The 19457-nt window shown below is 37.5% G+C and overlaps 1 protein-coding gene across 1 annotated transcript in view; it reads left to right on the top strand.

Annotated features, from left to right (window-relative positions):
- Positions 1–19457, top strand: part of GABRG3 (gamma-aminobutyric acid type A receptor subunit gamma3) — a 318018-nt gene that overhangs the window by 150862 nt on the left and 147699 nt on the right. The window contains exons 4-5 of the mRNA XM_026103153.2: positions 14888–15108; positions 17464–17546. Of these exons, the coding sequence (XP_025958938.2) occupies positions 14888–15108; positions 17464–17546 (304 nt within the window). The remainder of the gene's footprint in view (positions 1–14887; positions 15109–17463; positions 17547–19457) is intronic.

The raw sequence follows: 19457 nt of genomic DNA, 5'->3' as shown, positions 1-19457 counted from the left end.
GTGTAAGAAATATTACTGAACTATGTCATATATCAAATTTTACTCAACTGGCTTGAAAGGCTTTTTATTTCAGTCTTTTTTATCAGAAATAGTTGGTTCTTAAGATATTATGGAAACTTAAGGTGTGGTGCAGTGTGCCCTCTTTCTACAACATTTCCTGATTTATTGCAACGCCTTTCAAATTGAAGTTAAACCAGACGTCTTAATAACTGTGGTGTTCATCACAGGCTTAGAAGTTAAACCTGCCTCTGGGAATGGAATTCATAAAGTTGACTGCCTCACAGTGCACCCACATGCTTTACAGGTTCTAGGTGTAAGGTTCATTCCCATTTCAGTATTTATAACAGGCAGTATTCTAAATTCTGGGATGCCTAAATTAACAAAGACTATGTATGATGGAAGAAGGGATGCTTCTGAAGCACTGTCTTTTGCATGATATTAAATACTTCTGTGAAGCTGGAATTCAGGGCCAGCAAGTTCTTTTTTAAACAGAGTTGGAAGACGAAGACAGGAGGGCAAAGTTTTAGGATGTTACACACTACTGCACAAATCATTTCTCTTTTATGTCCAATCATCATCTAGTGTGAAGTGCAAAAACTCTTGCTAAGACCCTCTCTTCAGCTGACTTTGCTGAAGATTGCAGTAAGACCAACTCTTTTATATTCTGGCTCCCTTAAACTTGCATTCCATGATACATGTTCAATAGGAGGAGTTAAATGTGCTGTTGTCTAGAACATCCTTCTACCTTAGCCTGTACCTGATCGTATTCTATTTTTCTGGGATGTAAGAGATCCGGGTTCAAACTCCTTAGGCTATGGCCTATTCACCAGTCACCTCAGCTAACAGGAACTCTGTAGAGTTTGCTCCATAGCATATCTTTAGGCATCTAAGATGCCTGGAGCATGTCAGCAAATTTGGTAACAGCTTTCCCGAGTTGTTCCCCTGAACTTAAGTTCTTAGAGCTGTTAAACTTGTAATTTAGGTGCATAAATGTTTTGATGATGTCTGCCTGCTTTGTTGACCTTCATTTAGATAAAGATTTTCATGCTTTAGAAAAAGCCTACCTTTTAGTCTTCAGCTCCCATGCCATCAGTTATACATTTGGTCTTCATTCAAGAAACACAAGCATGACCAATTTTCTTCAATTCTAAATGCATTCAGCAGTTTTGCAGTGACAACTGTCCAGAGCTTGTCTCCTGAGAACCTTCTTTTTCTCTTTGTAGAACTTCAAGCTTTTTTTCTCACTTTCTGAGTAATTAGTGTTGGCTTACTATCAAAGAATACAAAACCAGGTAGAAGAGTCCCCAGATCTTTGCTTTTGTGATTGCTCAATCTCATTCATCTCTGAAGTACTCCTACACCTGTGTGTTGTCATAAGAGCAAGATGAAATGAACCTCAAATGAAGGTTCAGATGAGAGATTCCTTTGGTTTAATATTTGATCATTCATTTCTCCCACAGTGTGGTAATGTCACTTTTATTATGAAGCTCACTAAATTAAGTGAGCAAAGTTGCAGCAGGTGGCCATTTTGCAGCTCTGATGACTGTTCCCCTTTATGAATTTACAGAAAGAGAGAAGCTACACTAGGAGAGCTCCTTAAGCTTTATTCATTCTAATGACAGCTGACTTATATGTATGTATTTATCAGTTTGGACAGAAGGTTGCCTTTTAAAAAATGCATGCATAATTAAAAATTCAGTTGTTCAATAGCTGCTTTCAAGTATTCTTAAATTCCTTAGTTCAATTTTTCACACAATTATTGCTAGTTATACTTCCAGAACAATTCCAGTCATCTTTCTCTTGGCTTTCATTCCACATTTTAAGAATGAGGAAAAGTGCCTACTTAGAACAGTTTGTACTTTGGGTCCTTTGTTTTCTTTCCCACTGTTATCTCAGTAAATTTAAAAATAAAGATTTATGCAGTTTTCCATTAGCAAAAAGCATGTCCACTTCTTTCATGTTGTTCACAATGAACCAATCTTTGGTTTTAAAACTGCTATAATAATTTTTTCCTTTCATATGCAATTGAAATGTATATTATGAATTGTTTCATGAAACACTTTAAAAGCAAAATTTCACAGCTGGGCATTATGAAATATGTTTTAGAGAATAACAGTGAAATAGAAAATTGCCATAGAAAATATATCTCTTTTTTTCTGTACTGGAATAGGTTGTTGTTGTATTAAAGCTGAATTTTTCACTTGTGCTACAATAGCAACAAGTCCAGAGCTCTAGTGAAGTAAACAGAGTGACTGTGCATTGATATCAGGTAAAAATGAAAAGAAATGTTAGCCCTGAGATTTAGTTCAGTTGTCTTCCAGTTGTCTGTTGCTTACAGCTCAGCAGTGGGATAGAGCATGGAAGATTTATTGTATCCCTCTGCTGCAAGGAGCTTTAATAAGCTGGGAATGTGTAAAGTGATTTAGAAAAATTCACAGAATGCTTGTGCTTGAAATCTTACAGGGTTTATATTATTTGCAGTAGAAAAACTTCAGGGCTGGAGAACCTTTGGCTGGGTTCAGAAATAGGAAGTCCACTCAGCTCTTAAGCAAAATGTTTATTTTCATATTCCTTTTCCCAAAATTAGAAAAATAAAAACAAAATAAGAATAAAAACAAAGCCTTAAGAATACTCAGAAATTAAAGAAATGTAGACTGAATAAGCCAAAATATGTAGAGTTAAAGAAATGTGGCTGGGTTAACACTGTTATTTCTCTTCTGTCATTTAAATAATACAGGTAGGTCAAAGAGACTAGGCTGGAATTAATTATCGGTGACATTCAGTGCTGGGCAAAGGATCAGCCCAAGTCTGTGTACCACAGAAAGTGATGTATAAGCATTACGTTGACCCCATGACTCTCATCTATAGTATATATCCCTGTATAAGCGCATCCAAACAAACAAAAGCATCTCTGTAGCCTCTTCTGTTTGAGAGAGACAGGTGCTTTTGTTATGTCTCCCTGAATTAAATTTGCAGCTGCGCTTAGCTGCACATTGCTGATAGCAGTGTATGACCCTAAATTGTAGCTGAAGGACTGGTTTACATCAGGCAAGCCTGACTGGGTTTCGGGGGAGTAACTATTGCCGATTTGGGGGCACTGAGGATGGGAGCTGCAATGCAGAGAAGGAATTGCAGCTGGGGGGAGAAGTGGAACATGTTGCACGCTGTTACTGTAGCAACAGGAGGGGAACTACTGCTTCAGTGTGCAGAAGCAGAGGTGGGAGTGTTACCATAGCAACAGATGGAGAGCTTTCCTGATTTGGGTAAGTTGGAAAAGCTGCTGTCATTACTTCTAATTACCTGCCTGGCATTAGGTGGGTAGATAGAACATGGCAGGAGTGCCTGTGCTTTCACCTACATACATTGCCTGTATCATTTCTGGGTAGAAAGTGAAACTGTGCTAACGATAAAGCATTTTTCCTACATGAGCTACGCTCATTTTAATCTCTTTAGGTTTTTTTTATTGACAACAGTATAATCAGTTCATAAGTAATAGCAGAAGTACATTTTATTCTTTTATGTATAGTGTAATCATATTCTGTTGTCAGTTATTAATTATGCAGTGCTAGAACAGATGCTGAGTTAGGGAGTGAGTTTATCTAAACATCATTACATTAATATGTTTAATTTTTCCTAATGAGCTTTGCAAAGCAAATCTTACAATTTTTCTTCAGGTGCTCTCATTTTCTTTCTGAAGAAACCAGGTATTGGAAATGTCCAATAGGCTCCTTTAGAATTTCTCCAGTTGAGGAGAGTTGAAGTTTGTGAGTCTAAGAGGAATGTGCTTATATAAAACTCATAGGAACAGCCCAGACTCCTGCAATTGCTATCATCGTTCGGCCCAGTGAATGGCAATCAGCCATCTGCTATTTGATCTGGTGTTGCATCCCCTGAAACTTGGACAATGAAGAATTACTGGTGTCAATAGATGATTTAATATGAGTCTCAGAAAAAAAAGAATGGACTAAAATCTCAGGGTAGCTAGTTTTTGATCAGGTTTGAGTTGAAGAGTAGAGTCTTAAAGGGAGACAGAGCTATTTTGAATGTCAGACCACCAATGACAGGAAGGCTTGGTAGGAAGCCTGACCTGGATGAGTAAAGCCCAGGAAGTATCTTGGACCCATCTGCAAAACCAGGCCAAAATTCCCTAAAATGCCCAAGAGGTGAAGAAACTGAGGCAGGGACAGACCTCTAGGTACTTAGTTTTGAAAGGTCCCTGTGGTTGTGTTGTGAAACCTGGTTGATGCCTGAAGCTATTTGCCTTCTTTATTTGTCCTGGAATAAATAAACTGTGAGCCAGTGTCCTCAAAGTTAGATATGAGGTAGGGCTCAGCTCAGCCTAGTGAAGGCAGCCAGCACTAGTTTCTGAGACTATGTATTTGGAATATAAGGCCTTGACTTGCAGGCAGAGGGACGTTCTACCAAGCATACTTCCAGGAAAGCAGAACCAGAGAGGGGTTTGCTTTTGCACCTGGCAGTGCTGAGGGGAGCAGTGCCTGCTTGGGCTGCTCAGCAGGCTGAGAGCAGGAAGTGCCTGAATATAGCTGAGACTCTCGCTGCAGAGTATATCTCTATGCCTATGTGGCAAAACAGACTTCTTATTTTTAAAGTGGTTAAACATTTGCATTTCCCTCAAATGCAAATGAGGGCATTAACAAATGAGCTTTTTCTAATGCTTTGCGGAAAGTTGGCTTTTTTGCACATCTGGATTTTCTGTTGAATGACAGTAAGAAAGGGTTTTTAAAAATACCTAGTCAAATATTGCTATGAATACAAGATAAAATCCCCTCATTGTCATTTCATCTATTTACTTGATTTCTGTCACCCACCACCTCAGCTTTTTGTTTTGGATCTTATATGTGTTGTAATGAACTTGAGCTTTGTGAACAGGGCATGTCTGTTCTGCCAGATCAAAGATGGCCAGAGACTAATATTTGTCCCCAAGACTGAGTAGCTCAAACTGGCGTATGTCTACATTTCTTCGTGTTAGCTGCTTCTGTGTGTCACAAACACCGCTCGTGGCCAGCGGGGTGACTTGTATTTTTTCTTTTAACGCTTCACTGACCAAACAGCCAGGCGGTTATCAGGTTTCAGATATTTGTTAAGTACACCAGTATCCTTACGCAAGAGAGTTTAAACAATATAGCAAGTTCTGTATTTAACAGGGTAAAAAATAACACACTACACTACATACAGAGCAAGCAGGGGTAATACGACCTGTTCCACATCGGGCGAGGGTCTCAAGTGTGCAGGACGCAATAAGGGGGGTCCCAGACCAGCTGAGAGGGAGCTCCAAAGAGCTGTTGTTATTGTCACATTTTATATGTTTCTAAGGCGCATGTCTATTGTGATTAGGTTTCTTGACATCCTTATCAGTAGCCAGAACCTGTGTCACTCTGACACACTCCTCTGGGCTCAACCCGCTGACTGGGTTTTCAAAAGGGAAGGGAAAAGAAATTAATGAAAACTTGTGACAAAGGTCTCCGCCCTTCAGATTTAGAGAACTAAATAGTGGAGGCCCCCCATCATGGGTCCTCATGCCTGATTAGCATGTAGTTGTAGATATTAATTCCCCTTTTCACTTGATTTATGAGGCAGCTTTGGTGTGGGTCAGGCTTTTGACATTAGTTTAGGCCGCAAGTGGTTGGTAGCAGATAATAGCGGAGGTGGTGACAAAGGCATTGTTATCATATCCTGCACAAGCTGGGGTGTGTGTCCACAGGCAGGGAGAGACTACCCAGCCTACGCCCGGTCCCACTCCCCGTCTGTGAACAGTGATACCTTCCCCTCTTCAGCAGGCCTTTGGACTAAACAGTGCCTTGTCTGTTCTCCACACTGTGGCGGATTTGCCGTGGAAGGGACAGAGTCAGGAAGTAAAGTAGTGATGAAGCAAGGTGAACGAAAGGCTATGCAGTGCTCTCTACTCGCTCATAATGAGTGGGACCCTCTCCATACCTGATCCTTCAGTGTAAGATGAATGTTTGTTTTTTCATCATTTCCCTGTTACCCAATCCTTTATAGCTGTCTTGTGCTAAGAGTGACAATATGCATTAAACCACTATGGTAACCGCTGTTTTTTTAGCTAGCCAAGAGCATAAAAGATTTTTCAAAACTTTCTTCCGCTTCTTTGGCAAAAAGGCCTTCTCTCCCTCATTAAAACAAACTCTTTCTTTAATACAGAGATTATTTGCATAAAGGCTTGTTGCGTGCAATCTGTAAGAGTGCATTTATTTTCATGAACAAACAAGATTAGCTTCTATTTTGAATAAGCTAACACTTCAAAATGTACACTTAGAAAGTTGATTCATCTTTTGTTGTAATATGTGAATGCTATTGAGTATCTTTATAATTTGCTTTATAACTTTTTCAGATATCATATAGTCTTAGGAGACCTTAATAGTGCACTTTATTATATAAAGTGCAGCCATTAACGTATGTTCACAGACTATTAATATTCTCTTTCTTTGTTTCTTCTGTTCAGTGTTATTTCTTTACTATCTCCGCAAGAGTTAAGCTTGTCCTTGTGCATTTGTCTTACTAAATTCACAAGTTAGTAACCCTAGTTTCTTACTATGTGGAATTAGGCATTTGAAATCTCTTTCTCTGTAACTCCTATAAACCCCAACCTTTTTGCTGTCCCAGTAAAGCCTTAAAATACAGGTCAGAGTGGACACTGTATTTTCTCTGTCAATTCCAATGGTACTCCAGTAACAATCTCCTGATTATTTCTGGTTACTATTTTGAATTATATTGTCCACTAGATCTAGTCACCCAAAGTCTGCTCTCTACCATGTATCCCCCACCTCTACTTCCCCTGCCGCTTCTTGCATATTTTGGACATCCCTCTTTTTAAGTACCAGTTTAAGAGCACAGTTTAAGAGCGGATAGTTATGGCTCATCACAGAAAAAGTTTATCATCAAAATCCCAGGCACTATCTGCAACAGGATATGAACATTAGTCCTGACACATCGAGAGGCTATGTAAGTGCAGTTACGGAGCAATCATAGGAATCAGGATGTCTTTGGGAATGTTATAGAGGAGACAAAAGCCAGGAAAAGAGTCCCAAAAGAAATGTGAAGCAGCAGCAATGAGCAGCAAGAATGAACAGTATTCCACTGAAAGGGGTGGGAAGAGAACAGAAGATCTACAATTGATTTTCTAAAGTGGGCTACAAGCCTTCTGATTTCCTGCTGTCTTTCTGACTGTGGAATGATTGAGTGAACCAGACGAGATAATCCATCAGTGTGGAGTGAGGAGGAGACATGTAGGGATCTGTGGGGATGGGCTGGGACAAACATCTCTATCCTTTCCTCTTGCTGAGTGTCAGAAGTTATTTGGAATCCAGCAAGACAGGAGCTAGCCTCCAGGGAGCCGAGATAGGTGCAGTGAGACAGACAAATGTTTCGTCATGGAGTAAACTCAAAATTTTATCTTTCTCAATAGGACAGAGGCTGTACCTTCCAAAGACCTTCAAAATGAATATGCAAACAAAAAAAGAATAATGGTGCATGATTTTTTTTAATTGCATTTCTTGTTTTTTTCTGTGAGGTTAGCTGTCTTTCACCCTTTAGAATAGCGAGAAGTCAATGAAATAATATACTGATGCAGCCAGAAAGCAACACTGTAGTGAAGAACGATGGCTTATGTCCTCCTTGCCCTGAGACTCCTGTTGAGGCTGTGATGGGAAGAGGCAGATAAGGCATAATCCCTGGCTGTAAGATTAGCTTTTTTTTTTTTTTTTTTTTTTAAACTCAGAGTGTTCAGCAACAGAGACAATTCTGATTTCTTTCTGAAATACTTTGTCAATGTTAACCGGAATAGCCCTTATTTCCCTGGTGACAATCTCAATGTTGGCTTTGCTTCTTTCATTGTATTTTCTCCATACAACCTTTATGCCTGTAGCTATATGAAAGTGTCAAAGCAAACTCTCACAAAGGAGCAAGTTGTCCAAAATATTTCTAATAAAAAAACAGTATGGAGAGTCTTCACAGATATATATTTTACTACCACTGTAAACTAGTTATTCTTTCTTTTGGTTTGTATATTCATTTTGGGGGTCTTTGGAAGGTACAGCCTCTATCCTACTGGGAAAGATAAACTCTTGAGGTCTTCCACCTCCCAGAGCCTATTACTAGTAAGAGTAGAAGCTGGAGGAGGAGGACAGAAAGTGGAAACAAAGCAGACTGGTGGAGAACTGGAAGGTGAGCCATGATGTGCCATTATTTCTGCCACAAAACCAAATGTTGCAGGTAGCATGAGGAAGATCTCCTAAATCCAGCTCCTGAGCATCCTTTGAACTCATGGACAGCTCCATGCTGGCAGAGCTTCTTGAAGGCAAGATTCAGACACACCTAATGTGGCTACTTAGCTCATCCCAAGCCTTGTAGAAAAAATAGTGAAATTTCAGAGCAAGTATGTGAGAATTACTGGCCTCACAGAAGGCTCGTGTTTGTCCTAATGATACACTGAGAGTTTTGAATACACACTACCTATGGGAAGTGCTTATTTTACCAGGTTTTCTCCAGCAGATGCCATTTATGCCTTTCTGGTTTATTTGCACAAATTGAGAGTGTAGGATTCAAAATAGCTTTGCTGGAGAATGGTAGATGATTCCACTACTTTTGGTTCCTTCCCACAGGATATCCGAGAGCTGCTTACAGATTTTTGAAACCAGAACGCAAGGTGCACATGTGATGCAAAAACCTGTCAAGGAACAGTGCTAAAGTAATCTCTTAAGCATTCCAGTTCTCTCCTGGAAACACCACGATTCTTGGCTGTTTATAACCTATACACCGTGCAGTCTGGGGAACAAACAGTGTACATCATGCAACAATCACTGTGGGAGTATTTATTTCTATAAATATCAAAAATAGCCATGAGCATGGCCTGTACCTCTTCACATGATCAAAAACTCAATTCAGAGGCATTATACATGAACAGTGGACAATTGTCTCCTTATTTTAGTCCACTTATCCAGGGTAAGTTTTCATGAATCAGGGAAACTAAAGGTAGGCTATGTCTGCCAGAATTACTATTGATGTTTTAATATCAGGTACATGAATGTTCAGCTTCGGGAAAAGGGAACCACTCATCCTTTATTTCAGGGGACATTTTTTCTCTCATTCATTTGTCACCTAACTGAAATGTAGGGTGAATCAATCAGACAGTCCTTTGCAGGGTAATCTTAGGCAATTCAATTGTTAATTAAATTTTCCTTGCAGTGCTGAGTTAGGCTGGAAGAAATACTTCAAGAAAATGTATTTCAGACTCCAAAAAATTCCACTTCCGTTGTGTTCTTGTTCAGAAGTTTTACTCTCCTGTGAGACTGATGTGTTCTGCTGAGGAGCAAGTAGAAGGGAGGACTTTAGAGCCATGTTGTTAAACTGGAAAGAGAAACAAATTTCCACTGAGGATGAGGACTGAGTGAGGACTCTCTGTTGTTGTTGTGAAGAACTGTGAAAATGCAGAAAATGAGAAGGCTGAACTACAAGCAACAAAGTCACCACATGCTGTTATCCATAGTCATTCAAATAGATCACTTGACTGAGACAACAGTTTAAATAGTGTTTTCCAGGATTAACCCACAGCTAAAATGATACATCTTGGTATGACAAAAACTTCATGTATTGCCAACAATATGTTAGCTCCTCTTTCAAATGAAGAAACGATTAAAGGCTTGGTTGAAAAGTGTGTATTTTTCTCTGTGGCTACAGATGCCTCAGACCATGGAAGCTTCAAGGTGTTTCCAATCATTGATCATTCCTGCACAATTGAAAGGCAAATAATTCATTGCTGGTTTTATTATTTTCAAGGCAGGAATGGAACCACATTAGGTTTGGAAATGTGAAAAATGTGAAAAATATGTTAAAATGAGATAGTTGCAACTGTGACTATATATCATTATTTGCAGCTGATTGTTGACTATTGTTAACTTAGGGGTATGTCGCTCTGTACACAAATCAAGAGAAAGAAAGAAAAATTATCTTTGGCTTCCTGCTCCATTCATAACCACAAAGAAAGAAAATTCTCTAGTTAAATCATAATTTGATTTTTAAGAAATTTAAGTTACTTTTTCTCAACTCATTCAATCATTTTTCTCAGCAAATATTTCAGATTTACACATGAGCTTATGAAATGTTCTCCATGAGACAATTACTTGCATACAGTACAGGTGAAAAGATCAAAAAACGTATTTGTAGGTTTTAGAAGATATTTCTGGAAATTAGGTGAGCATTGTCAGGTGTCAATTTTAAAAGTCTGTTTTCAAAGATAACCTTGTTGGAGGTGATGGAGAGACATTTTCAGTGACAGAATGTTATGTGTATTATTTTCAAGTTGTACTAAACATTTTTCAATAAGTCTTGAAAGTAGAACAAGTTGACTCTTTATGTGATGACATTTATAAGATAATGCATTCATTTAAGGGTAAAATGCAAAAAGAAAAAAAAAGATCACAAAGTTTGATAATAAGCTAGTTGTCATGGGAAAGCAGAGAAAAAGTGAAGAGACTGAGAAGGGAATTAGCTGCCAGACACTAGACTTTACATTTTGATATGATTAAACAAGATAAACATAAACTGATTTAATTTTACTGAAAAATATTAAACTTTCTAGAAATAGTACTGAAAATTTAAACTTTCTCAAGAAGCCTGATATGTATTTCACAACTTCAGCTGAATATTTGTGTATGTCAGGAGTCTTCTGTTGGGAAACATAATATTCCAATGTCACAGTCTTGCTCTTTGAATTTTTAAACATTTTTAAATTTGTCATGTCCTTGAACACAGCACTAGAAAAACAATTTTCCTATGTAATCAGATTTGGTCAGATTGTAGAAGTTGCTGCAAACAGATTCCATTTGGATGAAGTTTCTAAGTGTGGTAACTTTGAATTATACATGTAAAATGCTTTATCAATCAGTTTACTTTTTAAATCCAATCATAATGAAATCTATTAAAAGTGATAATAAATAGCTCTTCAATCAGTAGCTTTAGGTTTAGGATAATTGAATTTTGCATTAGAGAAATTGTATATTATTTCAGAAAATAAGTGATATGTTAAAGGAAATAAGATTTCCCTAAAATTTCCCTCCATGTTAACATGTAGTCCCATTTTCTTCATAGGGTTTTCCCTTCTATTCAAGGTGGAATGTTTCTTTGGAAGTGTAGCTACTATGCAGTATAGCTTCAGTTAATACAACCAGATGCAATGTGAATATGTGGAGTTGGTGTAAGCAGCAAAAGTCTTATGCCTGTTATGGTAGCAGGGCAAAATTGGGTCCTTAAGACAAGAAAACTTATGGTGACAGAACATTTTAGTGTACATGATCTTGACATCATTTTATGGAAGACATAGCTTCACCTTTCTGCAGCTGGGAGGGAGCCATATTAAAGTTTTTGCTCTTTTTTATTTCTTCCTGTGTTAATTATGATAATCAAAGGTTGTTGTCAAAAAGTAAACAAGAGAAGAACAAATCAGAAGGTAACATTTCTAGTGTGGTAGTGGAATAAAACATACAGAATATTATTAGAGTTTTTGGACATTGCTTCATCTAAGGCATTGTTTCACTAAAATGTGATGTTTTGCCTGAATGCTCTAAGTGCAACCATTCCTTTTTATAAAGGTTTTGAACACAGGCATTCTTCTAAATCAAGGGTAGCATTAGCTAGCAAATGAAAAATATTCTTTTCTTATATTATATTGACCTACATGTGGGACCAACACAGAAACCTTTCTTCTGGTAGTTTCTTGCTGGATGCTCTGTGTTGGAGATCACTGTGCCAGCTTTGTGCAAAGCAGTATATGGATTCTGTTAACTTCACTGTGAGCTGAGTGTCCGTTATCCGTGAAGATAAAGGTAATTTTGCTGAAGTGTGGAACAGGCTAAACTCAATTAAAAATGAAGAACTGAGTGCCAGTTTCAAAACTGACCTCCATCTCTTCCTTATAGAGTGAATGTCATACCTCAGTAACTGCTCAGTTGAAGGCTGAAGCAATTACAAGGATTAACGTAAAGGATGTACTGATCTAACATCCACTCCTAAAAAGGATTAATGGAGAGAATATAAAGGATGAAATTGCAGTTCAGAAATTAAATGGATATGTATATTTGTTTTTACTGGGAAAAAAATGTGTTATGTAGGGGCCAAAATTTTTGTGTACTCTGAGTATGGTAAATACTTTGGGTGAAGAAAAATAGGGATAAAACTTTGAAAATGACAATGCCACTAATTTTAAAAGACTTTCATCAACGTTTCCTTTTGAAATATTACTTTACTTTTTATAAGTGACCTAAGTTTACATAAAGAAAAATGCATTTTTAAGGACTTGGGTAACTCAGAAAGTCTATGAACCACTTCATTTGAGTTGAAACATTTTTGTTAAAGTGAATGGAGTTACACTGGCCCATTGCAGAGATATTTTGAATAAGACTCATATCTGGAGTGTTCTAGTTATCTAGTAATAAGTGAAATAAATGAAAAATGGAAGTTGCACAGTTGTGTTATATGGCCCTGCTTCTCATCTAATAAAATCTGTTTCTCAGCTAGAATAGTTTACATGGACAGCAAACCATAGTGATGCGTCTGTACTGTCTGTGGTGCCTACTTTGCTGAGATCTAACTGCAATACCTACAGGATGCTGTGTTACATAGCTCAAGGGCTTTCTTTCCCTTGCAGAGGGGGGAAATCCTAAATATGTACAATCTACCAGAAGAGAATTATGGATGCTCCTAAACTTAGTAATCATTTGACAGTCAAAATAAAGCATTCATATAAAATAACCTCAAATATGAATATCATGCAAAAACTTGTTCTGTAAAAAGGCAGCACAGTCATTAGCCAGCTGTATACAAATGGTCTTTGATTCTATAAATACTGATTCTCACATGAGAGTTTAAAAAAGCAACTCTACTCTTTCAGTGTTTGGAGAAACCCATGGACATGTCTGGCATATTCCTCTCTATAGAAGCTGAATGTGCCAACTAACTCTTGTCACTGGACTTTCAAGGATAAAGTGATGGAGACAGAGTTCAGTGTAAAGAAAGAAGATAGGCACTCTACCATCTTAAATCTGGTGAACTAAGGTTGTCCTTTTCATTACTTATAAAGAGCTAGGTAGCAATAAGAGTATGCTGTGTACATTACTGCATTATTTAAGTGTGTGAAGATATGCAACCTTGTAAACATCAAGATGAAAAAAAGTCTCTTCAGATTAGTCTGTCAGCTTCTCTGAGAAAATTAAGCTAATACAATGAAAAATGGCAGTGAGATAGGCTACAAAGAAAAATAGTCCCTAGTTCCTTTGGTGCCTTCAAGTCCTAAGGTGATCTATTACCTGGCATTTGGATACACACTAACAACTCTTATATATCTGTTGATCATTTGTGATGTAGAGATGAGAGGCCTAGAGCGTGTTTTGGACTAGGATTATAATGTCAGTAAATTAGGTTTACTGGTGTTATAACATCAGCTCTAAAAGGATGGCCTGCCAAAATTGTAATAGCGCAAGAGAACCAGATGGTTTTCAGAAAACAGTAAAAATACTGTCCTCAGTTCAGACTACAAACTCTTCTAAAAATCTATGCATAAAACAATACGAAATATTGTTCCTGTAATAGTATTTCTTTTTACACCTTCTCTTTTAAATAGGAGATTTAGGAGTGGGCATGCAAAAATGCAATAAAAGCAAGTTCAGAGTGGTCAAAGGCAAGACCTACCTGTTTTTCTGAAGAACCTTAGGCCTTTCTTCAGCTATATCGAGAGTGCATTTATCAGAGGATCTGAGGAGCTTTTTTCCCCTCAGCCCCTGTATTAGCCTGCATTGTACAATGTAAAATTTGTGTCACGTGACCAAAAGCTGTCACTGTCATGAATGCAACCATCCCTGCAATACTGAGAGGGTCTTTCATGACATGATCAGATACATGTTTCCATAGAATTCTTGTGTCAGAGACTGAGCAGTCTAGAAAGAGGAAGAGGCAGATCAACATAGTGAATGTAAACATGACCTTTTCTTGGCTTCTGAGGACTGGAGTTCACAATCCGAATACTGGTTTTAACAGAATTTCTTGTATGGAGTATTCTGTGCATCAGCCATTGTGTTTATGTGTTCACCTATATCGTTTTGTGTTTATGTCCATATATATTTTAATTTCTGCATTATTATATCTATTATGGCTGCTTACTTACTGCTGACTTAGAGCAGTGGACATGGAATGAAAGAAAGGATGAGATTGTGACATGTAAGCCATATTAGCCTATTCAGGGTAATAGGTTAACAGCCCCTTGGGTCTTAGCATTTGAAGTACATGAGGTGTCTCAAAGAAACGCAAGCATGCGTTTTTAATTCTGCTGTAGTGTAACCTGAGAAAGAATGGCTGCAAAATTGGTTACAAGCAGAACAAATAATTTATTGGAATTACCAAAAAAACCCCCAGACAAACAGAAGGCATTGCCAGAGTCAGAGGAATTTACTGTTCTCCAGCGTACTTACATTGCTCCTGTTCATATTTACCTACTGCTAAGACAGACTCAAATAATTCTTTCATCGTTCTGCCCTATGACATAGAAGCCTATGCAAATTGTTATCTTGTAGCTGTGACTTTCCAAAGACGATTGAAAGGGATGTGAAAGTGCAGAATTTGTTATGGCACAGGAGCAAAGCAAGAGACAAGCTTGGCCCCTTTTCTAAAGTATCTATAGAGAAAGAAAACGATGGAAGAAAAAGATTAAGAGTCTAGTTCCTTGGTCAGTAAAAAGGAAAACATAGCTCCATTGGCTTGCACAAATCTTGCCACTCTACGTATGGATAGACCTTATCGAAGACCAAGTAGTGGTGAGAAGCATGGAACAGATTTCAATTTGCATATCATGTTTTCATTGCAGGAATATCAAATTGATATATTTTTTGCCCAGACGTGGACAGACAGCCGTCTTCGTTTCAACAGCACCATGAAAATACTGACTCTGAACAGCAACATGGTTGGTTTGATTTGGATACCAGATACGATATTCCGGAATTCCAAAACAGCGGAAGCTCACTGGATCACCACCCCCAACCAGCTCCTCAGGATATGGAACGATGGGAAAATCTTATATACCCTCAGGTGAGAAGTTGAAGTATGTAGCTGAAAGCTTTTAGCGTCTTTTACTCAGTAGTAATTTTCAGAGCTTTCTGTTATCCTCTACTGTTTCCTTTCTCATGCCTACTGATCTTGCTTGACAAATGTTTATTGAAAATGCAGGCATGACTACTGCAGAGTTTAAAAAACAAAGCGTTATCTATTTAAAAAAAATCTTGAAGTACTGAAAGTAAGTTTCCCTAAATTGTAGAAGTCAGATTTTTTAGTGTTTGTTAAAATCAGAAGCATGTAGTCCCATAAATCCTGCTAGACACTTTTCTGATCAGATTTAGATGCAAGACTGGATAAAGTATTTCTAGATTCATGCTAATGCCAATGCTTGATTCTTCAGATAAGACATACTGAAAGATAGCATGTCACATCTCATCATAAGGGTGAATTGCTGGAAGGAAGGGTTTCAGAGTTTTTCTAAACTTTGTGATACCATCAGCTGTATGGTATTAGAGACATTGTATATATTTGCATAAAAAGAGCCTTTGAAAAACAAAATATGTTTTTACTTAGTGGAAGAACTGAATTGCACAGAAGAAAGTTCTGCCATATATCGGATTCCACACAGCAAACTTTTTCAGAAATATTCCTTTCACGCTACACAGTGGTTTTATTCAGCCTTTTGAGTGCAATATCATATACTGATCATACTCGCAGCTGCAGTTGGGCTTCAATGACAAGTCTTTGTTAAACAATAAAAAGGGGATTAGACAGTTGGAAATGCTACTGACATTTTTAGTGCCCTTCTCTTCTTAGGCTTGCTCCACTGAGTTCAGTGATAGAGCTCTTGTTTATGTCAGTAGCATTTGAATAAAGATTTTGGTGATTAAGTTTACAACTTTAATCTTTTTTTTTTCTTTTTTTTAATCAGGTCTTTTTTTCAGTATTTCTAGCGGAGTTACATATCTACCTAGTGATAGTTAGACTTACATACCTATCACTAAAGAAACTATGTCATGTGCATGGACTGCAAAATTTGTTTAAACAGATAAAAGTGGGATAATATTTGACCCAATGGATTGTTTGAATGAGCATGCTGAATGTGTGAAAGATGTTTTGAATCCTTTTCTCAGCTCAGCCTCCTTTTCTCATAAGAGGATTTGTGAGAATGTTCATTGTTTGTCAGTAACAGTGTAATTCAAAAATAAATAATTTATGTGATTTATATTACCACATATTATCAGTATAGAATGGGAGTGGTAAGTACTGCATGTGCAGGTTCTATGATGTATTGATAAACATTTTGTATTCAGGAGAAAGTGTGCAAGGTTGACTCATGCTCCTTGCCTTTCCCTCCTCTTCCCTGGTTACTTTGGGGCATGAATGCATTCCTGCTCTAACAGCTGAGATCTTGTTCTAGTGTCAGTACAAAAATGCTGGTCAGTTCCTGCCAAGTGACCTTTCCAAGACAGAGGTTTTTCTTTGTTTGTCATCCTACATTTGAGGCACCAGACCTTTCCAGATACAGTTTGTTAGGTTTTGAATTAGCTCTTTTTTTTTTAAAAAAAAAAAGGTTGACACCCCTGCTCCCCCCCACCCCAGCCCATGCTTGTTGCGTAAACTCAGGCACACAGTTAATACAGTGTCTGATTTCCTGACCACTACAGACCTGTAGTGGTCTACATAATAAACTAGTACTTGTTGCAATCTGCTCAGGTAAATAGATAGACTTTATAATCTATCAGACTGAAGATTTTCTGTTTCTAATAGCCATTTTTAAATCAGCTCAATTCACGGTGTCCTTTTTGTTAGGAAACCATGTGAAACAAGCTTTCAAATGGGGCTGAAGACATTTCTGCTGGTCTGTGTTAGTGGGTCATTTATTTTTTATGTCTCTGCTATTCAGGAGAGAATGACATGTAGAGATTTAACATGCTTTTGAGAGGTACCCCAAAATGATGGAAAGAATTTTAATTTCACAGTGTAAGTAAATGCAGAGAATGTTCCTTATAAGATTCTTTATAAGATTTTATTTCCATGGAATTGCAAACCACATCAGCCATTTTCTGCTATTTTTGTAAAGAACAGTTGTTTCCATCCCATATCTTTTAAAGATAAACTGTCTAAAGAAAAACAAATGCACAGATTTTTGGGGATCAGGAAACTCTTGCGGATGTATTTGAAATTATTTGTGTTCTTAGATATTTATAATTATTTTAAATCTGGCCTAAATAGCCAACAAACAATCTGTATATGCAGCCTTTTGCTTGGAGGCCTTACGTAAAGATGTGAAAGTTCTTTTGAAAGATTACCTAACGTTACCTAACTGCCTCCTTTTAACTTTTCCTTGTGCTGATATATAGTGACAGATAGATGGTTTCTCCACAGGCTTACCATCAATGCTGAATGCCAGCTGCAGCTACATAATTTCCCAATGGATGAACACTCGTGTCCATTGATATTCTCTAGTTGTAAGTACTGCTTTGATGCTTTATTATTGTATGTAAGTGGTATGTAGAGGTATGAGTTTATTTCTGGTTTCTGTCAGGTTGTTCAACTGTTCCACAACTGATAGAGAGGATGTTTAGTTTTGCTTAAATATTCAGGGGATTTTTTTTTTTGCTTCTCTAGCATTCCTGGCATGGACTTATGTCATGAAGTCTTCTGTAGATTTACTCTGTTATTTTTGCCAGTACCAGCCTTTTTAGCTGACACTGCAGTCACAATTTCAGCACAAAGAGATATTCATGCCAATCTGGGCTATGTTGATCTAGAAAATCATATGACATATAATTGAGAAAAGAAATTGCAGTATCTTCTGGAGGTGCACAGCTTGGGGACAGCCCAGTACGTACACCAATAACTGATGTAGGTACCATAAATCTTATTTTCCTGTTATTCCTCAGCTCTTCCAGTAGTCCCAGCTGCATTGTATTGTATGTAGTGTTGTTGGTGTATTTGAGATACACCTAATGGGCAAAACAAATATATTGTTGAAATGGATGGGAAACGAAAGTCAAGAGAGTTACTCTTGAGGTGTAATATTCCTTCACGGGAAGGTTCTCTTTGTGCTGATTCTTTTGAAAAAGCATGAGAGCTATCAGCTCATAGATACACCTGCATAGTTGTGTAATGCAAAGTGATATAATGCAAATGTATTACAAGTATTTTTAAAAGGGTCTTCTCTAAAGATTTTCCCTTTGATAAACTGCAAGTGTCAGGATCTGTGAATGAATGGGAAATATATTATTTTGTCTTTCTATTTAGAAAACAGTATTTTCTCCACCATCTCTTTAAAAGCGATAGAAGACTAATACTATTCAATGCTTTTCTAATAGTTAAGTTGCTGTGATAGGTGGATTTTGATTTTAATTTATGAAAAGTGCACTGACAGTGATCTTTTAGAATCAATTAGAAACAGGATTTGGATTTCAGCTGATCCAGAGCATGTTCTTTTTCCCCAGGAAAATTTTTCAGAAAAATCTGCCAATGTAAACAGCTGCCTTCCCCCAAAATATTATCATCACTTTGCTGGCGTTTTTTTATGACTTCTGTGGATATGTGAGCCTGGGCAAAAATACATAGTAGTATGCTTAATTCAGATGTGTGGAATATATGCATATTGAAGTGAACAGGAGGCAGATATCTCCTGAATGAGCTTTCCTGCTAATGAACACTTGTCACTGAATTCTGCATACCTCAGCTGAGTTTGGTTACTACATAAAAATACCCTTGCCTTGAGGCAATCTACCGGTGATGTGTTGCAGTACTGGAAAAGGAGTGCATGGTCTTAAAAATTAAGTCCCAATCTACAGATAGTAATTAAATCTACTACATACATGTGATAGATTCTACTTTAGCAATATCCAAAGAAGTTGTTGAACTGTAATAGGCCAGGAAGTAGCTTCAAATCATACCTTCATTTGTTGCTAATAACTAGACAATTGCTGAATGTGAGTAAGTTATGTTGTGTGTTTCCTTCTTTAAAGAAAAAGAATATCAGTTTGAATTTCAGAAGCCGCAGTTCCATGGCAAAATTTCACATTACACCTTGATTTGAAGGGTCCCTCTTAATTTAAATCTGTTAGATCAGAACCCTTCTGGCCTTGAAAACGCACTCCTGCCACATGATACTAAGGACGTTAGAATTTTGTAAGGATTCAAAAATGATTGGACAAATCAGAAGAAAAATGCATTACTAGCTATTAAAAATAAAGAGATCACTACCTATTAATGACTCCTATTTTTTATTCTCAGTTAGTGAAAGCTTTTCAAACAAAATACTAGGCTAAAGAAACACTAAAAAGTTGATTACAAAGAGCACCACTGCCTGCTTCTTTAGCAGCTCTCTGTTCCCTAGAGCATCCAGTGGTTGTACAGCT

This window comes from Dromaius novaehollandiae, chromosome 1 (assembly GCF_036370855.1).
Source record: "Dromaius novaehollandiae isolate bDroNov1 chromosome 1, bDroNov1.hap1, whole genome shotgun sequence".
Classification (NCBI taxonomy): Eukaryota; Metazoa; Chordata; class Aves; order Casuariiformes; family Dromaiidae; genus Dromaius; species Dromaius novaehollandiae.
This window is presented reverse-complemented; position numbering and strand designations above follow the sequence as displayed.